General features: G+C 44.5%; 3 protein-coding genes across 4 annotated transcripts; 2 read left to right on the forward strand and 1 right to left on the reverse strand.

Moving 5' to 3' along the window:
- Positions 1–3,277: 3,277 nt before the first annotated feature.
- On the forward strand, positions 3,278–8,747 carry LOC120686340 (UTP--glucose-1-phosphate uridylyltransferase-like). Its single transcript, XM_039968542.1, has 21 exons — positions 3,278–3,459; positions 3,559–3,606; positions 3,707–3,798; positions 3,924–4,014; positions 5,053–5,113; positions 5,201–5,278; positions 5,375–5,425; positions 5,533–5,603; positions 5,796–5,868; positions 6,390–6,447; positions 6,562–6,608; positions 6,684–6,749; positions 6,940–6,972; positions 7,085–7,137; positions 7,206–7,281; positions 7,410–7,466; positions 7,562–7,645; positions 7,725–7,823; positions 8,009–8,113; positions 8,325–8,396; positions 8,491–8,747. The coding sequence occupies exons 1-21, from the start codon at positions 3,377–3,379 to the stop codon at positions 8,515–8,517; spliced, it is 1,425 nt and encodes a 474-aa protein (XP_039824476.1). The 5' UTR covers positions 3,278–3,376; the 3' UTR covers positions 8,518–8,747.
- Positions 8,748–9,795: 1,048 nt separating this feature from the next.
- On the reverse strand, positions 9,796–13,046 carry LOC120686365 (nudix hydrolase 23, chloroplastic-like). The gene is made up of 7 exons (XM_039968568.1): positions 12,778–13,046; positions 11,921–12,052; positions 11,578–11,654; positions 10,980–11,115; positions 10,744–10,884; positions 10,590–10,648; positions 9,796–10,291 (listed from the first exon to the last, which is right to left on the reverse strand). Exons 1-7 carry the CDS (start codon positions 12,967–12,969, stop codon positions 10,231–10,233), a joined length of 798 nt encoding a protein of 265 aa, XP_039824502.1. The 5' UTR covers positions 12,970–13,046; the 3' UTR covers positions 9,796–10,230.
- Positions 13,047–14,154: 1,108 nt separating this feature from the next.
- Positions 14,155–17,979, forward strand: LOC120686350 (nicotinate-nucleotide pyrophosphorylase [carboxylating], chloroplastic). Of its 2 annotated transcripts, XM_039968559.1 has the most exons (11): positions 14,155–14,505; positions 14,738–14,739; positions 15,339–15,470; positions 15,572–15,635; positions 15,747–15,829; positions 16,236–16,319; positions 16,412–16,564; positions 16,770–16,946; positions 17,098–17,165; positions 17,319–17,456; positions 17,531–17,979. In XM_039968559.1, exons 1-10 carry the CDS (start codon positions 14,247–14,249, stop codon positions 17,413–17,415), a joined length of 1,119 nt encoding a protein of 372 aa, XP_039824493.1. In that variant the 5' UTR covers positions 14,155–14,246; the 3' UTR covers positions 17,416–17,456; positions 17,531–17,979. The 2 variants fall into 2 exon arrangements, with proteins under 2 accessions (XP_039824493.1, XP_039824486.1); XM_039968552.1 differs by lacking the exon at positions 14,738–14,739 and having other exon boundaries at positions 14,162–14,505.
- Positions 17,980–19,450: the final 1,471 nt, after the last annotated feature.

Consider the following 19,450-nt stretch of genomic DNA (forward strand, 5'->3'; position numbering starts at 1 on the left):
CTATGGAAAAGGCTTGGCTTCTATCGGTACATGTTATTTTTTGGGTTAAACGAAAATATGACAATTCAAACAAGAGATGAAGTACCAACATTACTTTTAGCCACCATTTTCCGGCAACCTCACAGCCAGAGTGCCGCATGTGTGAGCGTTGGTTTTATACAGTTGATAATTTCATTTAAAAAAACGATCAATTTCAGGAAAAAGAACCTTTGTTTTTCATAGACTACAAAAAGTGTTAAAGAAAAGAGTGACAAAAAGAAATGGTCGTGCGAACTTTGCTTCGCAGGAGATGTATTAATTAATTCCAAGGCTTTTTATCTTGGTCTGTTTATCCGGCAAAACATTTTTCTTTTTTTTGTTTTTGTATATTTGCATCTAACCAAAAGAGGTAATGCTCGTATCATGTTGGAATCGAGTTCCACTAGCTTAACTATTTTAACTTGGCCACTACTCACTACTGACATATGGGCTCTGTTTGGTTTTCTACGCTAGTGAGTAGTAGTAAACTTTAACCGCTAATTACAGTATTAAATAAAGCCAGTTTACAAAATCAACTCCAGAACCCTACACTACGAACCTTGAAGAATTTAATAAGACCTTCGACCGCGTGATTAGAGGATGATTACTGTAGCATCACTGTAGCTAACCATTGATTAATTACCATCATTAGATTCGTCACGAAAAATTATACTCATCTCTAAAGATTTTTTGCAAATAGACTTCATTTAGCACTTCATGCATGCGAGATTCCTTTCTCAGCTTGTGTGCACTAGGAACACTAGTGAGAACCAAACAAGGCCATGGACCACTAGGAACATCCTAGTCGCAGGCATCATGTCCATGTGGCTCCCATTATTCTAGGCTCAGTACATATAGGTGTTGTTTATTTCCTGAGGATTTTTTTTCTCTATCATATCAAAAGAAATCTTACCATTTAAAAGTATTAAATAAAATCTGTTTATAATTTTTTTGACAGATGAGTGCTAATTCGCAAGTCGAATCTAATGACCTAATTAATCCATGATTTGCTACAGTGATACTACAGTAACCATTCGCTAATTATGAATTAATACACCTCATTAAATTTGTCTCGCAGCTTAGTCCTAGAGTTCTACAATTAGTTTTGTAATTAAACTTTATTTAATACTTCTAAATGTTAAGATTCTTTTTGATGTGATATGATCAAAGTTTAGCCCCTAGAACCAAATAACTCCATAAAACCATGACAACAGTTTGGTTATCAAGAGATAACAAAGACATAACGGAATTCGGACTTATTTGTGCATCTCCAAGGCAACACGTACATGCCATTAAACAGATTCGCAAAGCTAGGACCATCATTTGACGCCACAATAAATTAGTAGATCATCTCGGTTCTCGATCGGATATCCAGCAGTCCAGCACTAGCCATCGCGACGTTTCTTTCTGCGGAGGCCTTCTCATCGCGAAGGGATCTTTCTCTCGCACTTTTTATCGCGTAGCTGAATGCACAAAGGAAAAAAAAAGGAATATGGGATATGTTCCTTTCATTTCTGAGAATATACGCGCCTGCCTTGAGCTGTACCACAAAAAACCCAGATGCAACCTGCACGTCAGGATCAGAAAAGGCTCACTTTTGAACACCATTTCCTTGTCCCATCGTATCCCAAAAACATGGCCGCATGCTTTGAGCTGCTGCTGCTGTGGTTGTGTAGAGCAGTAGAAGCATTGACGGGAAGCAAAAGGCAACAGGAATCTTGCTCAGCGAGCTTGATATGCCTCTGCAAGCCGGCATTCCCTTTCCCTTTCTTTCCGTGCCAAGGACATTTCCATTACTTGGCAACATTGGCACGAGGGTAATGCAGGTATTCGGAGGATCTTAAAAATGGTCTTTCGGAGAGGAAAATGACGTGCTGCGATCACATTTTAGCGAGATGATCTGTTCGGCAGCTTGTCCTAGCGGCCCCGCCCGCAGAGGCACCGAAAGGTCTCACGGCCTCGCCGCGCCTTCACCAGCTTCGGATGTGATTCAGCTGGGCGTAAGAGGCCGGAGGAGCTCCAAGCGACAGGAGCAGCAAGCTGGTCAGCGGTCGGTCAGAGTCAGAGCGCTGGTGAAGAGCAGCAGGGCATGCGCCTGGAGATCCCGGAGTAGTGCTATGTCGGCTGTGGATGCAGGTGAGTATGCTTGGCCGGACTTTCTCATCAGTCTGTTGCCGTGGCCATGTCAGTCTTCAGATGCTACGAATAATTTACCGTGTTCGGCTGGTGTGGAGGGGGCTGCTCTTGGCGGCAGCAGCAGCAAGCAGCAGCGAGCAGCCTAGCAGCCAGCAGCAAGCAGCAATCCGAACGGCAGCAGCAGCTAGCAACAGACGGAAGCAGCCCAGTAGCAACCAGCCGAACACGGTGAATAGGAAAGGTGGGAGAGATCGATCAAAACTACCCAATTTTGGAACGGAAAATGATGATCCATCTTGGCATGTGCCATCGTACCTTCTTGCAGCAACAAATAACATTGCTTCTACACCACTCTCCCTTTTTTTGAAAAAAAATGGAACATGCACACCACTTCTCTGCGTTGCATGCACCGACACACCCGCGAAATTCAATAATGATTAGCAGATTTGAATGGAACATCAGTTTGGTGAGGCATGCACTTTCAGGCACCCGCTGCGCAATAATCAATTGATAACCGCACGTTGACAACCAATCATACCGTGCTGTATGCATGGCTGGAACTCTGAAACCGGTCGCTGGATGATTCGCGTCGTAAGATCGGTGCCCGGGAACGTGGGCGCGTACGATACGTGAGCTCAACATCACAGGTAGCTTTATTTTCTTTGATTTTTTTTTTTGTGTTTGCAAATTGTGTAGCCTCTAGTATTTCTCGGCTTGTCACACATGATTTGTTAGACCACAGCGCCCCCGGTAATTCAAGTAACATAATCCAATTTTACTTGCACACCTCCATTTTGAAATGGAAAGAGAAGTGGCGTAATGACGGCGGTTAGCTGCCGAAAGAGACTGCTAGTTAAGCTTAAGCACGCACGCAGCCTAATGACACGCTGTCCGTCAGCCCGCGCCGAAAACCGGCGGCCAGCTCAGCCGACGGAAGCACGCGGCCCCCGCGCCAAGCCGACGGAGCACGCGGCAGGTCGCCTCACGCCGCGCCACGTGCCTGACGCCGTCACCGTTCAACACGCGCCGGCGCATCCGCGGCTCCACCGCCGCACATTCCGTCACGGCGCCTGACGGAATTCGCGGGGGCCTATAAAGAAAACCCGCGCTTCCGCTCCCTCGCACACACGACACACAGATTACAGCGCTCTCGCTCGCACTTCCTCCGCTCGTCTGACATCTCCTCCCGTCCTTTCCTTTCGAAGCCTCGGGGATCCCGGCGATGGCCACCGCCGCCACCCTGGTGTCGGTCGACGACAAGCTCGACCAGCTTCGCGCCGAGGTCGCCAAGCTCGACCAGATCAGGTCGGACCCCCCTCCCCCCCCCCCCCCGCACTAGATCTCGCCTGCCGATCGCTTCGCCTCTCATGTTTTGCTGATTTCTCGGTGGGTTTTGTTGCGCAGCGAGAACGAGAAGTCCGGGTTCATCAGCCTCGTGTCGCGCTACCTCAGGTCCGTAGATCCCGCGGATTCGCTCTGTTTGATTGCTCTGTGCGCTTCGACTCGTCAGTTGAGTGGAGTGGTTTTGTTTTGTGCTTGTGCCGTTTTGCAGTGGGGAGGCGGAGCAGATCGAGTGGAGCAAGATCCAGACCCCGACCGATGAGGTGGTGGTGCCGTACGACACCCTCGCGTCGCCTCCCGAAGGTACGATCGCGCGTTCCGATTTTGATCTTAGTTGAGTGTGGTGTGGTGGTTGTGGGTGGATCCGATCAGGGATGTTTTTGGTGACTCTGTGCAAACACTGATTGGATCATGTTGCTGCGACGCAGATCTCGAGGAGACGAAGAAGCTGCTGGACAAGCTCGTTGTGCTCAAGCTTAATGGAGGGCTCGGGACGACCATGGGCTGCACTGGCCCCAAGTGAGTACACCTCTGTCCTCTCCACTGCTTTTGTTCTGCTAATGGTATCAGCTCTCGTAGGTGGGCATCGTGTATATAACTTTGTTAATTATAAGTTCGTGGGAGGCAAGTGTTGAACTACCAAGTGGACTAGAAACTATATTGCTGTTTAATTTGCTCGTAAATGTGTGGATCGTGTCTTTGTTTGTTAGATTCGTGTGCTGAGCCCCTGAGCCACACAGCAAACCAGATGTTGATCTTCCTGCACAAGGTCTATGATAGAGTACTAATGATAATATAATAAGTACTATTATAGCTGTCTGTTTCTGGTTATTTTACTCTTGTTCGTTAGTTTCCTGGTCGTTAGTTTTGTAGTTGCGCTGTACGTTTGCTAAATCTTGTCTTTCTAATGCCTGCAAACTATTAAACAAGTCGCATCTGGGTTGCTCTTTGTATGTTGGTGGCATGTTCAAATGACGTCTGTAATGTATCATTAGCAGTATGATCTGTTTCTATTGATGCTGTTTTATATGGGCCTAGTAGTGGAGTTCTCAATGTCTATGATCTGTAAGAATATGGTTAATGGAATATTTTAGCTGTCAATTTCATATGCTCATACTGTTGTCCCTTTTACTCTGGTGAGGTACTTATGTTTTTTAAATTTGGTAATTTGATTATCTGGTCAGTTTATAATGTGCCACAGCTGCCTGTTTTACTTTCTTATGCATTGTTTTGAATAATGCATCAACTGGTGATGCCTTGACATCGTTGCACATTTATAATCAAACTGTTGGTTAATTAGGTGTCTCAAAGCTTCATGGTATATCATTGTTTGTTGAGCTAGATCCAGTGCTATAAGTCTTCAATATGTTCACTTAATATAGTGAGACGTCTTTGATTAAATATTAGCTGCACTTAGTCACAAATGTTCTGTATCATTTAACAGCTTTGTTGTTTGTACTGATATACATGATCCTTGAGATGTTATGGCTCCACATCATCTCTGAGATGCTATCTCCTGAAGCAATTAGCATAACTAAGATTTCCTTTGCTTCGCAGGTCTGTCATTGAGGTCCGCAACGGGTTCACATTCCTTGACCTTATTGTGATTCAAATTGAGGTAAGCTTTACTTAACCTGAATATTTCCTTAACTGACTTGGATATGGCAGTACTGGCCTGTGCCTTATAAATTGCCTGTCTCTACAGTCTTTGAACAAGAAGTATGGATGCAGTGTCCCTTTACTTCTGATGAACTCTTTCAACACTCATGATGACACACAGAAGGTTCCTTTTTCCTTTTACTTTTGCCTTCAGAAATTTGATGATTTGTTAGTATTTGTAGCTGACATGCTTTCCATTACCTTTTCTTTTTGTCTGAAGATTGTTGAGAAGTATGCCAACTCCAACATTGAGATTCACACTTTCAATCAGGTTCACAGTCTGTTTTTGCTATACGTCAACTTCATCTATTTTTAATTATGTGGCATTATTTGCATGACAAGCAGTGTCAGCTGATATATTTGCATTCTCTTCTGCAGAGCCAGTATCCTCGCATTGATACTGAAGACTTCTCGCTACTTCCAATCAAGAAATCTGGGAAGGATGGCTGGTTAGTTTCTTTGTTAAGTTATTACAAAGTCGCAATATTCTTCTAGTGACTACTAAAAGAAATCAAACATTTCTTGATGGATAGTTTATACTGAATGTTGCTTTCAGATATAGTTTGGTCCATACACCATTAATAGTTAATCTGCATAAATGCTATGCCCTCATCTGATCATTGCAATTTTTTTATGTGAAGGTATCCTCCAGGCCATGGTGATGTGTTCCCCTCTTTGAACAACAGTGGGAAACTTGACCTCTTATTGGCTCAGGTAAGCAAAAGTTGAGTTATTCTTGTCTCGGTAGTTAGTAAGCAAGTGGTTCAAAACTGATTCTGTAGCCTATAGTTTCCAGAATATACCTTGTTAGGTTTAGGCAGTAGATATAAATGCTGAGATTTTAATTTGCTGTAGTCTTCTACACTATGAAGAGTTACTATTTCTTGAAATTAAAATATGTTCTTTACCTTACTGTTGACATGCTTTATTCACAAACCATGTTTCACTGTTGAGCCCCTTAAATGCTTTCTATGTAAATAGGCTTTGCAAGTTCCCTCAAAATAGTAGCAGTCTTGTTTCTGAAGGCAATTGAGTATTTTTGAGGGTGTCCCCCCCCCCCCCCCCCACACACACACACACAAAGAAATGGAAACTGAAATAACCACACAACTTCTACAGCCTTTTTAGGAACTGTAATAAATGGAACTGAAATAGTATGTGGGTGCTTTGAATGAACATCTGTCTTGTTTCTTATTGTTATAGCTTTGCTAATCTGTTTCCCAATCCTATCACAGGGCAAGGAGTATGTCTTTGTTGCAAACTCAGACAACTTGGGTGCTATAGTTGACATCAGTATCCAAATAAGATGATCAAACTCGTGCAGTTTCTTTACTGATTTAATGATTCCTTATTCCTTAACACTGTCATGTGCTTTGAATTGGAAATTTGTATCCCTAACTAGCACAGAAATCCTAAACCATCTGATCAACAACCAGAATGAGTACTGCATGGAGGTATGCAAGAATAGCTTGCTTGGTACTGCTTTTGAGTTTGTGCAACATAAAACACAAGCACTGTATTTATTTTAGGTTACTCCAAAGACTCTGGCTGATGTTAAGGGTGGTACCCTCATCTCTTACGAAGGAAGGGTTCAGGTACACTTTGTTGCTTGACTTGAATAATTTCTCGGTACACTACTGGTTTGTTGTAACACTTTCTGCCTTCGCGGTAGCACTTGGAACTTACAGTTTAATATTTAAATAAACAGATCATCGTGCTTATTTCCTGTTCATTCTACTATTCTAGCATAAATTGATGATGATTCTTTCTGTAATACTTGTGCAGCTTTTGGAGATTGCCCAAGTACCTGATGAGCATGTATGTTGCGGTTTATGCATAACTTAAGTTTTGCAATCCGTTCCATGATTTCAGCAGCTGTGTAATAAGAGCTAACACAATATTTTCTATGTTCTTATATTTCTCTATGCAGGTGAATGAATTCAAATCAATTGAGAAGTTTAAGATATTCAACACTAACAACTTGTAAGAAACCTCACCTGTCACTGTGTTTGATTTTTTTTAAAACAATCTCTAACAGTTCTTGGCAACAGGTGGGTGAACCTAAAAGCTATCAAGAGACTTGTAGAAGCTGATGCACTTAAGATGGAAATTATTCCAAACCCCAAGGTATTTGACCTGTCTGATTTCTTTTACATGCTCATATGTAGCATTTATTTTGGAGTGCATCAATCAGGTTCTTTGTTGGGTGCTATTACGAATGTTGATTTCTTCTACTAATAATTTGGCATTTACAGGAAGTTGATGGTGTGAAAGTTCTTCAACTCGAAACTGCAGCTGGCGCAGCTATTAGGGTATGCAAACAACTCCCATCATATGGTGTCTTAGTATTTAATTTTGTTCATTTTCCTTGAATGCGTGCTCTAATGCTTCTGTTATCTTTAACTAGTTCTTCGACAAAGCGATTGGAATTAATGTTCCCCGCTCAAGGTTTCTCCCAGTGAAGGCTACATCTGATTTGTTGCTTGTGCAGGTATTTCTGAATGCATCTCAATGTTTGATTGGTTTAATATCATAATAAGCCTGTTGCTAAGCTCTTTTTGTTCCCACAGTCTGATCTTTACACCTTGGTTGATGGCTTTGTCACCCGCAACCCAGCCAGAGCAAATCCAGCTAACCCTTCAATTGAGCTTGGTCCTGAGTTCAAGAAGGTAAAGCAGTCTCTCTCCAAGATAATGAAGATATCTTGAATACCCTTGTTATTCCTTCGTAAAAGTAGTGTATTTGATCGTTACTGATGAAACGATTGATCAGTGAAAACTGTCATTCCTTCCAACTGAGAAATCGTCGGCCAGCAAGCACTGATAAAATATTTTTTTCCTCTGATAATTTATAGGTTGCCAACTTCCTTGCCCGGTTCAAGTCCATCCCCAGCATTGTCGACCTTGATAGCTTGAAGGTTTCTGGTGACGTCTGGTTTGGCTCTGGAATTACACTCAAGGTAAACTTGTGACTGCATGCCTTCTCTTCGATTGCCATCTCTTGTGCTTAGTTACAGTATGGCCTGTAAATGGACGTGATGCTAGTTGTCGACTATCTCAGTCGGCTCTGATCTTTCATACGCTCATTCCACTTCATACCGCCCCCCTTGAGTTGTGGCATTTGGGTTACTGAATAGTGCCTCTGAGTCATATTATTGGTGCTATCTGTAGGGCAAGGTGACCATCACCGCCAAGCCCGGAGTGAAGTTGGAGATTCCAGATGGAGCTGTGCTTGAGAACAAGGTATGGGCCTCATCTCATCGACCTGAAATGCCCCAACTGCGTTACGTTTTGTCGCGTGGTGTGACACTGACGCATGTCTTCTCTTCCACTCCAGGACGTCAGGGGCCCCCAGGATCTCTGAGCGATGCGTACCGTCGTCACCAGTTTTTCCGAGGACCTTTTGCAGGAGCCGCCGCCCTAGTCAATCCGCTGAGCTTTGTCTTTTGTAAGTGTCATGTGCATTACCGCTGTGAGGGTCTTGTGAGCCCGCTACAGAATAATTGTAATCCTCTTTACTTGTGTTTTTGGCGCACCAGGGACGAATATTTTGCTGAAATGATACAACCATAGCTTATCATGCCTTAGAAGTGCTGCGTGTGATGTCTTGCAGACAAGTCTCTTGTTGCCACCATGCTGGCACATGCGCCCTGCTCGAGGATTTTCGTTCTGGAAAGGGCATAAGGCCACGTTTGGTTTTTTCAGTTTAAGTTATAAGTTCCGTCAAGTTATAAGTTTGATCACATTCCATATTTATACACTAATTAGAGTACTAAATATAGACTCATTGCAAAACTAATTTTATAAGTTGTGATTTAATCATGGAACAAATCTATTAAGTCTAATTAGTTCATAATTCGATCACTAATTGCTAGAGTAATCATCCATTACTTGTATATTAATTATATTTAAAAGATTTGTTTAGAGCTCTAATTGCAATTTATATAATTAGTTTTATAATAAATTGGTATTTGAACATTTGAATTGATATCTGAATATTTACAATAACTTTAAAAACCAAACGAGATCTAGAGCGGTCACGTTCCTCGTAGCACCGCCGAGACACCATGGTGGTCCGTGAACTTGGCTGAGTAGGTCATTGGGCTGTGCAAGGCTAGTTGCTTATCCACTTTACGTTTTTAAAAAAAGTTGCTTATCCACTTTGCGGACCAGTCCTTTTTTTTTGAACTCTTGCGGACCAGTCCTTGATCAAACCTACCGTCGGTGAGTGGTCGACAAACAAGTGCACAAGCCAGCACTACCGTTTCATGGCAATTTACTGTTTGCTACCACGTTACTAAAAAAAAAAAAATTGATCCGGCACGGCCATAACCTTTTTTTTATAATGGCACAGGCATAATTTGTCGAAGGGAACCGCTGCGCTTCTGAAATCGTGTAACCCATTTGTTTCAAATTGTACATCATTTTGTTTGTTTCAAATTATACTTATCTAATTTTAATCAAATTTATAGAACAAATAACATCTACATTATCAAATTACTTTCTTTGAATCCACCATAAAATATATGTTGGAAGTATATTATTTGGCAATTGTGGAAATTTACATACTTTTTTATAAGCTTAGTCAAAGTTAGAAATATTTTGATTTAAAAATAAAATTAAAATAACAAACAATTTGGAATGAAGGAGTACTTCTACTGGTTTTCATAGACGAGATGCTTTATGAACTCCGTCAGAGTAATTAAGCAAACAAGCACGAAATTACAACAGCACAGTCCAGACGCTGACGCAGCGTCTCAGCCCAGCAAAATTCAGTCCTGCACCCGAGAATTACCGCACTACTGGCCCAATACTTGGCGCTCCCAAGAAATCCAAAAGCGGAATCTCCTAATAAGCTAAACAAACTTTACGGAAGCGAAGCATGTACAGCTCCAGGCATCCACCACCTACTTGAAATCTATTCCAATCTGCTGCGAGACGCCATACAAGGCTGCAATGGAGGTTCACAACTCAAGACTGCTTGAATCGATAGTCATTGTTTTTGCTCAGATGCCTTGTGCATGTTGTATGCTAGCATCGTTCTCATCAATCACGAAAGGTTCAGGACCTCTCAACCTCACACAGCTATATGGTTATCGATATCGAAACTCTGAAGATCTGAAGGGCTTGCTCCTAACCTGCAAATGAAGTTACGCAAAATAAGTTATGATATGAATACAACCAAAATGCAGCAGTGTGCTTCGCTTGAAGATGATGCAAGATTGTTCAGGTCATCATATGGTATATGATTACATCTGAGTGCATGAAGGCCAGCACTTAAAAGTTCCATAGGTGAGTGAAGAAGAAAAAATGCAGTGAGACATCGGCAGAAAACTAGAGCAAGATTCTTGAGATCAGCCGACTTCCTAAGTTGCAGGTGCTAACAGAGTTATGAATCACGAGAACAATCAGTTGCTAAAAAAAGTGAAGATGTACCTTTTGTTTATAGTGCAATAGTGAAATTTGATGCTTCCAGACTTCACATCTTCAGTATACTGCAACAAATAGTAGACAAAGCTTTTGATGTTACACCAACAAATGGCAAGAGCAAATTTTTGAGCAACCAGGGAGCACAGGGAGTGGGAAATACCATCCTTAAGGTGACAATGATCGAAGAAAATGCTAGAGACTCAAATGGTATATCATCCAAAGCAAAAAGAGCACATTCTAGAGACTCCGGTCCAGGTGAAAAGTTGGGGGTCTTCAATCTTGCTCGGAAAATAATGTAACTCTACTGCATCTCATCGTAATACACAAGAAGAATCAACTTAGTAGTGTACGAAGTAAAGCATAACTTAAACTTTGACTATGCCAATTTTCACTCACTTGGCCAATCAGCGGAATATCCAACTGGGCAAAAGGTGAGATTATCTCTACATCTGCACATGCTTCTTCTAATGTTTCTCTAGAGGCTCCTTCTGCAGTGGACTCCCCCACCTCCAAATAACCAGCAGGAAGAGTCCTGTAAATTTGACATTGATTAAAATGGAGGCAGCAGTAACATGATTGCTATGTTAGAGACATAGGAAATTTGTTCATGACGCACAACACTAAGGAAAAGAAATTGACAGAAAGAACTTGGAAACATGATAGTGTAATGATTGGTACTGCATTACACGATAAGAAAAGCAGAAGCCTATCAGCTAGGGGGTTCGTGAAAAAAGAAAAGAGCAATCCTAAGTCCTAACCTGAAGAAAAAAATGAAAACGACATAACAATAACCTACATTATAATATGACCTCATATTCCGAACTGTACAGGCAAATAATTTAGGTTAATATATTCTTCAAATCTGCATCTGTTGCATATACTAAAAAAATGTGGCATGATAATATTCAAACGTAGTACAGCTACACTGTTATAGATCAGAGTAAAACCACATTACCAACATATAATTGAAGGAGAAACATCAAAGGGAATTTACCAAAGACCATAAGCCGGTTCAATCTTTCTTTTGCAAAGGAGAACCTTATTATCATGCTCCACCAGGCAACCAACAACCTATCCGGATGATATAGATTATCAATGGCAGGAAATAATAACCACAAAACATGTATTTTTATTGCTAGTTATATTCCTAGTTTCACTAATCAATCAAAGAAATATATGAATAAAATGGAGCAGCTCTGTTCATCAGAAGCACTTGATATACAACTACACAAGAGCCAATATTGAGCTCTATGAATCAAGCAATTCATAGTGTCTTAAATATAAAGTCCAAATGCATACGCATCTGTTCCTTTTTCGTTTATTTGTTCAGCACATACCATTTTGGGGTTTTCGTAGTGAACTCTTCCACAAGAAGAACAAATAGCCCTCATCTTCTCATCTCCATCAGGTACAGCCAATTTTGTCGGGCTTCCACAAGCGGGGCAAAATTGTATCTTTGACTTGTGCACCTGAAGATGGAATGTTTTCACTGAGATTAGAATCTTTATTCGCCATCTTATCTTCACAACAACAGCTAAATCAGTGTACTCCTCAGAAATAAGCATTGCAGAGCCATGATGCCATGTAGGCAAGGTAACATCACGAGCCTTTATGCGGATCACTATTGATCAGTGATCACTCAACAGTTACCAGTCAGACTAATGCATGCTTAATGCAGTTCAAGGGAGCTGATACAGAACTCCGCTGGCCGCAGATGATTGCAGCATACTGTGCCTAAGGCCCCTACGACCAGTTGGCCGGCTGGGGCTGGCGGCACCCCCGCGGCGCGGGTTCGAGTCCTGGGGGACGCGAATTTCCGATGCCGCGGGGTAAAAAATCCCCCTCGCTGGTGGGCCAGGGTTCGGGGGGTTTCTCGGTCGGGTTAAGAGCCGAGGCAGTCGCTTCCTCTTAATGAAACACGGGTGGGGACCGTTTCAACCCCCCGATCGAGTTTTTTTTTTGATTGCAGCATACTGTAGGGCGCTACGATTTTACTAGAGAGCACGCCCGCAATTTCGGGCTGCACGGGAAGCCAGCCCCATTCGCCAATTGGCACGGTCACTGGATAGAGTCAACGCCCCCAATTGATTCAGCCAGCACGCATCTCAGATTATTACTACTACGATTAGCCGCCTTATTGCAGCACTGACAGCAGAGTGACGCGGGGAGCAACACGAGTGGGGGCGGGGCTCACCACGGCAGGCGGCGGCGACGGGGCGGGGGAGCTGGCGTTGGAGCCGGAGGAGGCGGCCATGCGGATCGGCGAGTGGGGCGGGGAGAGCGCGGGCGGGAGCGCGTCGCGGCGGAGGAGCAGGCGGGTGCGCGGGGAGGACAGGCGCGCGGCGTGGTGGAGGAGCGGGTGGGATCTGAGGAGGGGGAGGAGCATGGCGGTGGTGGTGGGTGCGGCTCGGCTTTAGTAGCGGGAGCACGGGGCGGGGTTGGTGGCGCGGTGGGGTGGGGGAGCGAGGGCAATGGCGACTCGGGAGGCCGGCGGGGAAGGGGTGAGGGGTGAGGTCGGCCGCCCAACACGTTCCGCCGCGGGATTGGTGGGCGCGCGGTCTATGGGGGTACGGTTGGGAGAAAGATTAGTTGAGCTGGCGACTGGCGTGTCAGGTTTATCCCTGATTCGTCGAACATGAACCTTCCATTGTCACTGTGTTCGGCTGGTGCTTCAGCTCCAGCGCTACAGTATTTCCTTCTCACATCGTTCCAGCTCTAGCCTCCAGCTACCAGCCAGGTAATAATATTTTTCTCTCACACCACTCCAGCTCCAACCTCCAGCTCCAGCCAGCCGAACGCAGTGATTAAAGAAAATGGTTCTTCTAAAGCACAAGGTGAACTCCGCGTAGATTAGTTGCGAGAAAGATTTCTTGCTCATAAGAGAATTATTGTAGTTTGAAGACAAAACTCTTATTTCAATTGAGCCGATGACTAAAGTCGACACTTATTTCAATTGATTTTAACCTATATTTTATCAAGAACAAAGGCAAGTTAAACGAACGCTTCGCAACTTTGCAAATTGAGTGAGCTTTTTTTAACTTTGGTTTGACAACTAGTTGCAGGTCCTACTCTATAGTTTTGTTTGGGTATTTATGAATTGAAGTGGAATGAAAGGGATTGGAGGGAAATTTAGTTTATTTTAGACTCAGTCCCCTTCATTTCCCTCCAATCTACCTCTATGCAAACAAGATCTATTCGGGGAGTAACTACACCAGCACACAGGACACCGAAGCTATTGTTCGTGACTTCAAGCTTCGCGTATGCACAAGCCGGACGCGACCTGCACGCGCCTCGGCGTTGCCCCCAAAGAGCATCACGAATCGTCCCGGCAAGGCTCGTCGCCCCTTTGCCAGCGGCCATGAGCAAAAGCCGATTCCCACTAATCGTAACGGGCACGGTCGCCGTTCGTTCCTCGCCGTCCGATGAGCTGCTGCTCCGACGGGCAAAAAGCCGCTCGCCCGCTCCGAGGCCATCACCCCCATCACCCACCTTGCCATACACCATCAGCCGATCACAAAAGCGGCGCGCCCCGCGCTGACCGCGCCCACACAAAAAAGGCGGGCGGTGCGCCCCGCCCCATTCCCTTCCTTCCCTTTCCTCTCCCAGTCCCACCCCCGCCGGCTCGCTTCCCAATTCACAACCCCGCCGGTGCGGCCGCGAGCGATGCCCGCGATCCCCACAGCCCCTGCGCCCGCCCCCGACAGCTCCCTCCTCGCGCGCCGCCACCGCCTCCGGTTCTCCTCCCCGTCGCCGCGCTCTAACCACCAGCGGCTCCTCCCGCGCCTGCCCGCTCGCCCCCGGGCCGCTCCCATGTCCGCCGAGGCGCGGGCGCCCGCGTCGCCGGTGGCGCCGCCGGCGCACCCCACATACGACCTCAGGGCCGTCATCGCGCTCGCCCTCTCCGAGGACGCCGGCGACAGAGGTACGCAGGCGGCTACATGGTAGTAGCTTCACGCTCGCGATTGGGAATCCTCGAGACCACTACCTACTACCTAGCCTGGTTGTGTCGCTCTCGCTCTTCACTAGCACTACGGTGTTCAGTGTGCTGGAGCATAATTTATTTGTTTCCTGTCCTGCATTCACCTCCGCGGCGTGCCCTGTGAAGCGTTACACATCGTGCCATGATCGCAATTGAACTTGCGGTCACGGACAAGGAGTGCGGTAGCAGAGCTGGGGTAGTTGGAGCTAAATAATAGGCAAGTTGGTCTTCGTCGTCTGAAATGAAACTGCCCTGTCACTCTAGAATATGATCGATTTCAAGTGTTAAAGGCAAATACTGGCCCCATTTTGTGTCCTATTTGTTAAGATTGGGATGCAGAGTGAAATCTTCTTGACTATTTGCGGTCATGTATCTGCTATGGAAAAATTATTCACTTGTGCAGAATGAAGAATAATAGTTAAGCGTTCGCTGACAAGCAATTTATATCCTGTATCTATGGTCTGCAGTGCACAGTTCCTGCCCTTCAGCATTGCTAGAAACTTTATTTGTTTTTTTTCATATGGTTCCCTATTTTCATCCAACCACGCAAGGTTCTTAACCTACTCAGACCATCTTAGAATGTAGATATTGGTATAATAACCAAAAATATTAATTACTCTAATGGTCTAATGGAGCCCCTCCACTTGGATCATTCCTCCACAAATTGCTATGCAACTTGCTCTTTCTTTGCCATTTTTATGCGAAACTATTTTCATTTTCAACGGATGCACATCTGTTAGTGCAAGAGTATGCTAATTGTTTGCTGACACCTTCAGGGGATGTCTTGTTTGGCTACAATTCCTTCGGACGTGGAAGCTGAAGCCACGTTTATTGCTAAAGCAGATGGTGTTATTGCTGGAATAAGCCTAGCAGACATGATATTTAACCAAGTTGATCCATCGTTGAACGTATCTACTTTGCATCTTTTCTCCCATTTTTTATTTTGGCATGCGATTATTCTGTTGGTATTACAGGGAGTATTAACTGTCCTAACTTTACTGATTTCCAGGTTGAATGGTTTGAAAGTGATGGAAATTATGTCCATAAAGGGTTGCAATTTGGCAAAGTATACGGTAAAAATGCTCAATAATATAGTCTGTTTTAGGTAGCAGTAGTTAGCATCTTAAACTTATAATTTTTTTGAGTATATAACTAACTTTTCCCAATGCTATCTTTGTATCAAGGGTGCGCTCGGAGCATCATCATTGCTGAAAGGGTTGTGCTCAATTTCATGCAGAGGATGAGTGGTATTGCGACCTTAACAAAGGTTATTTTGCCCTTATTTACATAATTGAGATGCTGCTCCTTTTCTGGGTGAACTGAAATTGGGTCCTTGTTTGCCTTAGGGTCTTGGTAGTGCTACGGTTTTGAAAATTCAATCTGTTTGCCCCTTAAATTGTTTCCTTATTTGTCCAACACATGCATAATATTCAATTTTCAGCCATCTGGATACTTCCATCCTTACAGGGCTGTTTGTATTCATTTGTCTCGGAGTCTACACCTAATACACCTAGCTTTAATGTGTTTTTCGTTTGCCATGAATATCTGCCAAATGATTTTTCTTCGGATTTTATATTTTGCAGTCTTTCTGTTTCCTAGATCATATCATTATTATTTTATATTTTTTCGCGACCGTTATTATTTTATATTTCACCAAGCCTTCTGTTTTCTAGGCTATGTCTGATGCTGCACGTCCAGCATGCATATTGGAAACAAGGAAAACTGCCCCAGGTTTACGTCTGGTTGACAAGTGGGCAGTAAGCATACTCTTTTTGGTGTTGTTGATGTTCACCACTTTGGCTTCTTAATCCTAATGTTGCAAATTTGCTTGCCCTTCGTGCTCATGTAGGTGCTGATAGGTGGTGGAAAGAACCACAGGCTTGGTTTATTTGATATGGTTATGATAAAGGATAATCATATTTCTGTCGCTGGCGGTATTGCAAATGCAATGAGATCCGTTGACCAATTCCTGGAGAGGGAAAAACTAACAATTCCTGTAGAGGTAGGAGTACTTTTTTATTGATGATCATGTTGAAAAGGTCATACCTACGAGTCTCTGTTCATATTTTTTTAGTTCACTTCGTTGGTTAGTCTGATTTGGGTTTTCTACCTACTTACTTATTTTCTTCAACTGTGTCCATATATGTCCTCATAGAAAAAGAAAGAAAATAAAAAAATCATTACATCTGTCATTTCTAATAAATCAGGTTGAGACAAGGACAATTGAAGAAGTGAAAGATGTGCTGAAGTATGCTGCTGAGAACAAAACTTCATTAACCCGTATAATGTTGGACAACATGGTCGTTCCTCTTCCAAATGGGGATGTGGATGTGTCAATGCTTAAAGATGCAGTTCAATTGATAAATGGTAGATTTGAGACTGAGGTATGCAGATTCAACTTTGCAAGGCATACATTTTCTTATATGATGTAGTGCTAGTGGCAATGCTATTTTATTGAAAGCAACTGGTTCTATCTGTTATTGTCACCTTGGGATGCTGAAGGGTGATAACTGATAACATTATTTTTAACTGCAGGCATCTGGAAACGTGACAATCGATACAGTAAAGAAAATCGGAGAAGCAGGAGTTACCTATATTTCAAGGTATTATTCTTTTCGAGATCAAAATTGACCAGTTTAAACTTGTATTTAATGGGACATAGTTTGTCAGCTGATTAGGTCTCTGATCTGTTTCGAAATTAATGTACAACCCCCTTCTCCAATCATTAGTTCAGCGGCTTCTTTGATTCGTTTCAGTGGAGCATTAACGCATTCTGTGAAGGCTCTTGACATCTCACTCAAGATAGACACCGAGCTCGCTCTTCAAGTCGGAAGACGTACAAATCGTGCCTGACTCCACCACATTATATTGTACCCGCCTTGCCACATCTACAAGTAAGGCCTGCCCTTATATAACTTGATTTTTATTCCCCTTCTTCTCTAAGCCAGATCTTTGCTTCTGTCGCCAGGATGATAGATTAACCCAGCGTGGCAAATCAAGTTAAATAACTTATCAAATCTGTGCGTCCGGACGCGTGGTGCTGATAGCTGTGATTGCAACAAAATGGGATTCCTTCTTCAGTTTTAGGTTTTCAGCCGAAATACACAAACACCACAATATGTAACAGAATAATTGGCAGGGGGGCAGGTTGCTTCTCGCATAGTATGTTCTAGCACCAGATTTGGAAGCTGGAAAAGGAGCGGCTGCTGCGTTCTGCGGCCGTAGCCGGTGAGGTAGATCTCCCTGCGCCCTGCCAGAAAGGTAGGTTACTGTGAACGGGATGCCGCACTGAAGTTGCGAAGTTGCAATACCACAAACAAAATAACGAGAGATCAACTCTGCCTCGGTGACATGACAAAAGGCGAGGTTGCAAGGTCAACTCTGTACTTCACGTCTATTATTGCGTCGTTTACATCATCTCTTCCACCCTCGTACTGGTAATGCGCATTCTCAGTCCCGTGTACTACCCGCTGTAGACAACCAATTACCGTACAAGCGCTCTGAAACAAAGAAAATAGAGAACTCAAGAAAATATAGGTCCCAGGGGTCAATTTCCTTTTCCTTTTTTTTTTTTGAGGGACAGGGATCATTTTTTTCCGCTGCGGCATGGATCACAGTCCCGAATCTTGACGCATACCATAAACCTGCTGCCAGGGGGCTAGCTACTATACATGGGGCACACGAGACACGGCCGACCGCTGGCGACGAGGGCTCATCTCATCCTCAGAGCAACCGCAGTGTGCGGTTCGACGACGGGTCGATGCAATTAATATGAGGATGAAACCGAGTACAATATATTGGGGGCTTTGATCGATGGAGAACCTGCTCCTTTGGATCGAACCCGCTCATTCGCAGGGACCATCGTCTTCTCTCTCCTGCCGTTGGTGCTCCCGCCGTAGTCTGGAATCCCAACTCCTCCCGGCGAGTAGGCTGCGGCGCGAGAGGAAGGCTGGAAGAGGTAGGAGGCGGAGCGGAGATCGGAGTTCGGGCGATTCTGGAGAACCCAGATGCCACGGCCCTGGCGGCATGCGTACTCCGCGACGCAGTCGACAACGTCGGCGCCGGTCGCGACCACGAGGACAGATGGTCGCCGCCGCCGCTCCCACCCGCCACGGCCTCGCTGCCGACGGATGATGCTGCGCCCGCCGCTCTGCTGCTGCCTCCTTGTAGAGAAAATGACCTCTCATGCCATATTTCAATATAATGTTTTGGCGATTGATGACACACACAACACTTGGACTAATATGATTGTTAAGATGATCATCCTCAGGCTTTTAGGTTCAAGTGATGACAAAGAGAAGATAGACGTAGCTAGGCCCGAAGGGCCGCCCCTACGGTGGTTACGCTAACCGATTAGCGGACGGGGGTCGAGGGGGAGCCGCCCCTCGCGGGTCTTAGGGCAGCGCCCTGAAACCTCTTCGGTCAAAAGGACAAGAATCGAAGAGACCGTGAAAAAAACCAAGTCAAAGAAATCAAGACAGAGATACTTCAGTATCACCGGTTGAACCGACGCTGAGAAAATCACATACGTCGGTGCATTGACTTGGAGCACACCAGGAACTTTGGTTTCACCGGTTGAACCGACGTTAGGGAAGTTGAATACGTCAGTGCAATGGATCCAGAAGCTAAGGCAAAGTCTATACACCGGATGAACCGACGATAGGGTCTTGGTGAACATCGGTGCAGTTGTCCAGAGAGTTTGTTTTTCAGAGTTCACAGGACAACTACACTCACCGGTTAAACTGACGCAGCATCGGTTGATTGCCCGTACACGTAACGGCTAGTTTTTGAGGCGGGCAGTTTAGTATCACCGGTTGAACCGACTATGGCTATTGGAGGTGCATCGGATTAACCGGCGTTAAGTATTTTTCTGGCAGCTTTTCTCCAA

The sequence above is a fragment of the Panicum virgatum genome, chromosome 2K (genome assembly GCF_016808335.1).
Source record: "Panicum virgatum strain AP13 chromosome 2K, P.virgatum_v5, whole genome shotgun sequence".
NCBI classification, from domain to species: Eukaryota; Viridiplantae; Streptophyta; class Magnoliopsida; order Poales; family Poaceae; genus Panicum; species Panicum virgatum.

Excerpts from the sequence above, each read along its gene's own strand:
- LOC120686340 (XM_039968542.1), top strand. The coding sequence starts at position 3,377 with ATGGCCACCGCCGCCACCCTGGTGTCGGTCGACGACAAGCTCGACCAG. Across the intron at positions 3,460-3,558 it reads GCCAAGCTCGACCAGATCAG|CGAGAACGAGAAGTCCGGGT; the intron begins GTCGGACCCCCC and ends TTTGTTGCGCAG. Across the intron at positions 7,646-7,724 it reads CTGATTTGTTGCTTGTGCAG|TCTGATCTTTACACCTTGGT; the intron begins GTATTTCTGAAT and ends TTGTTCCCACAG.
- LOC120686365 (XM_039968568.1), bottom strand. The coding sequence starts at position 12,969 with ATGCTCCTCCCCCTCCTCAGATCCCACCCGCTCCTCCACCACGCCGCG. Across the intron at positions 12,053-12,777 it reads CGTCGCCGCCGCCTGCCGTG|GTGCACAAGTCAAAGATACA; the intron begins GTGAGCCCCGCC and ends TTCCATCTTCAG. Across the intron at positions 10,885-10,979 it reads ATATTCCGCTGATTGGCCAA|AGTTACATTATTTTCCGAGC; the intron begins GTGAGTGAAAAT and ends GAGATGCAGTAG.
- LOC120686350 (XM_039968559.1), top strand. The coding sequence starts at position 14,247 with ATGCCCGCGATCCCCACAGCCCCTGCGCCCGCCCCCGACAGCTCCCTC. Across the intron at positions 15,636-15,746 it reads GCAATTTGGCAAAGTATACG|GGTGCGCTCGGAGCATCATC; the intron begins GTAAAAATGCTC and ends CTTTGTATCAAG. Across the intron at positions 16,947-17,097 it reads ATGGTAGATTTGAGACTGAG|GCATCTGGAAACGTGACAAT; the intron begins GTATGCAGATTC and ends TTTTAACTGCAG.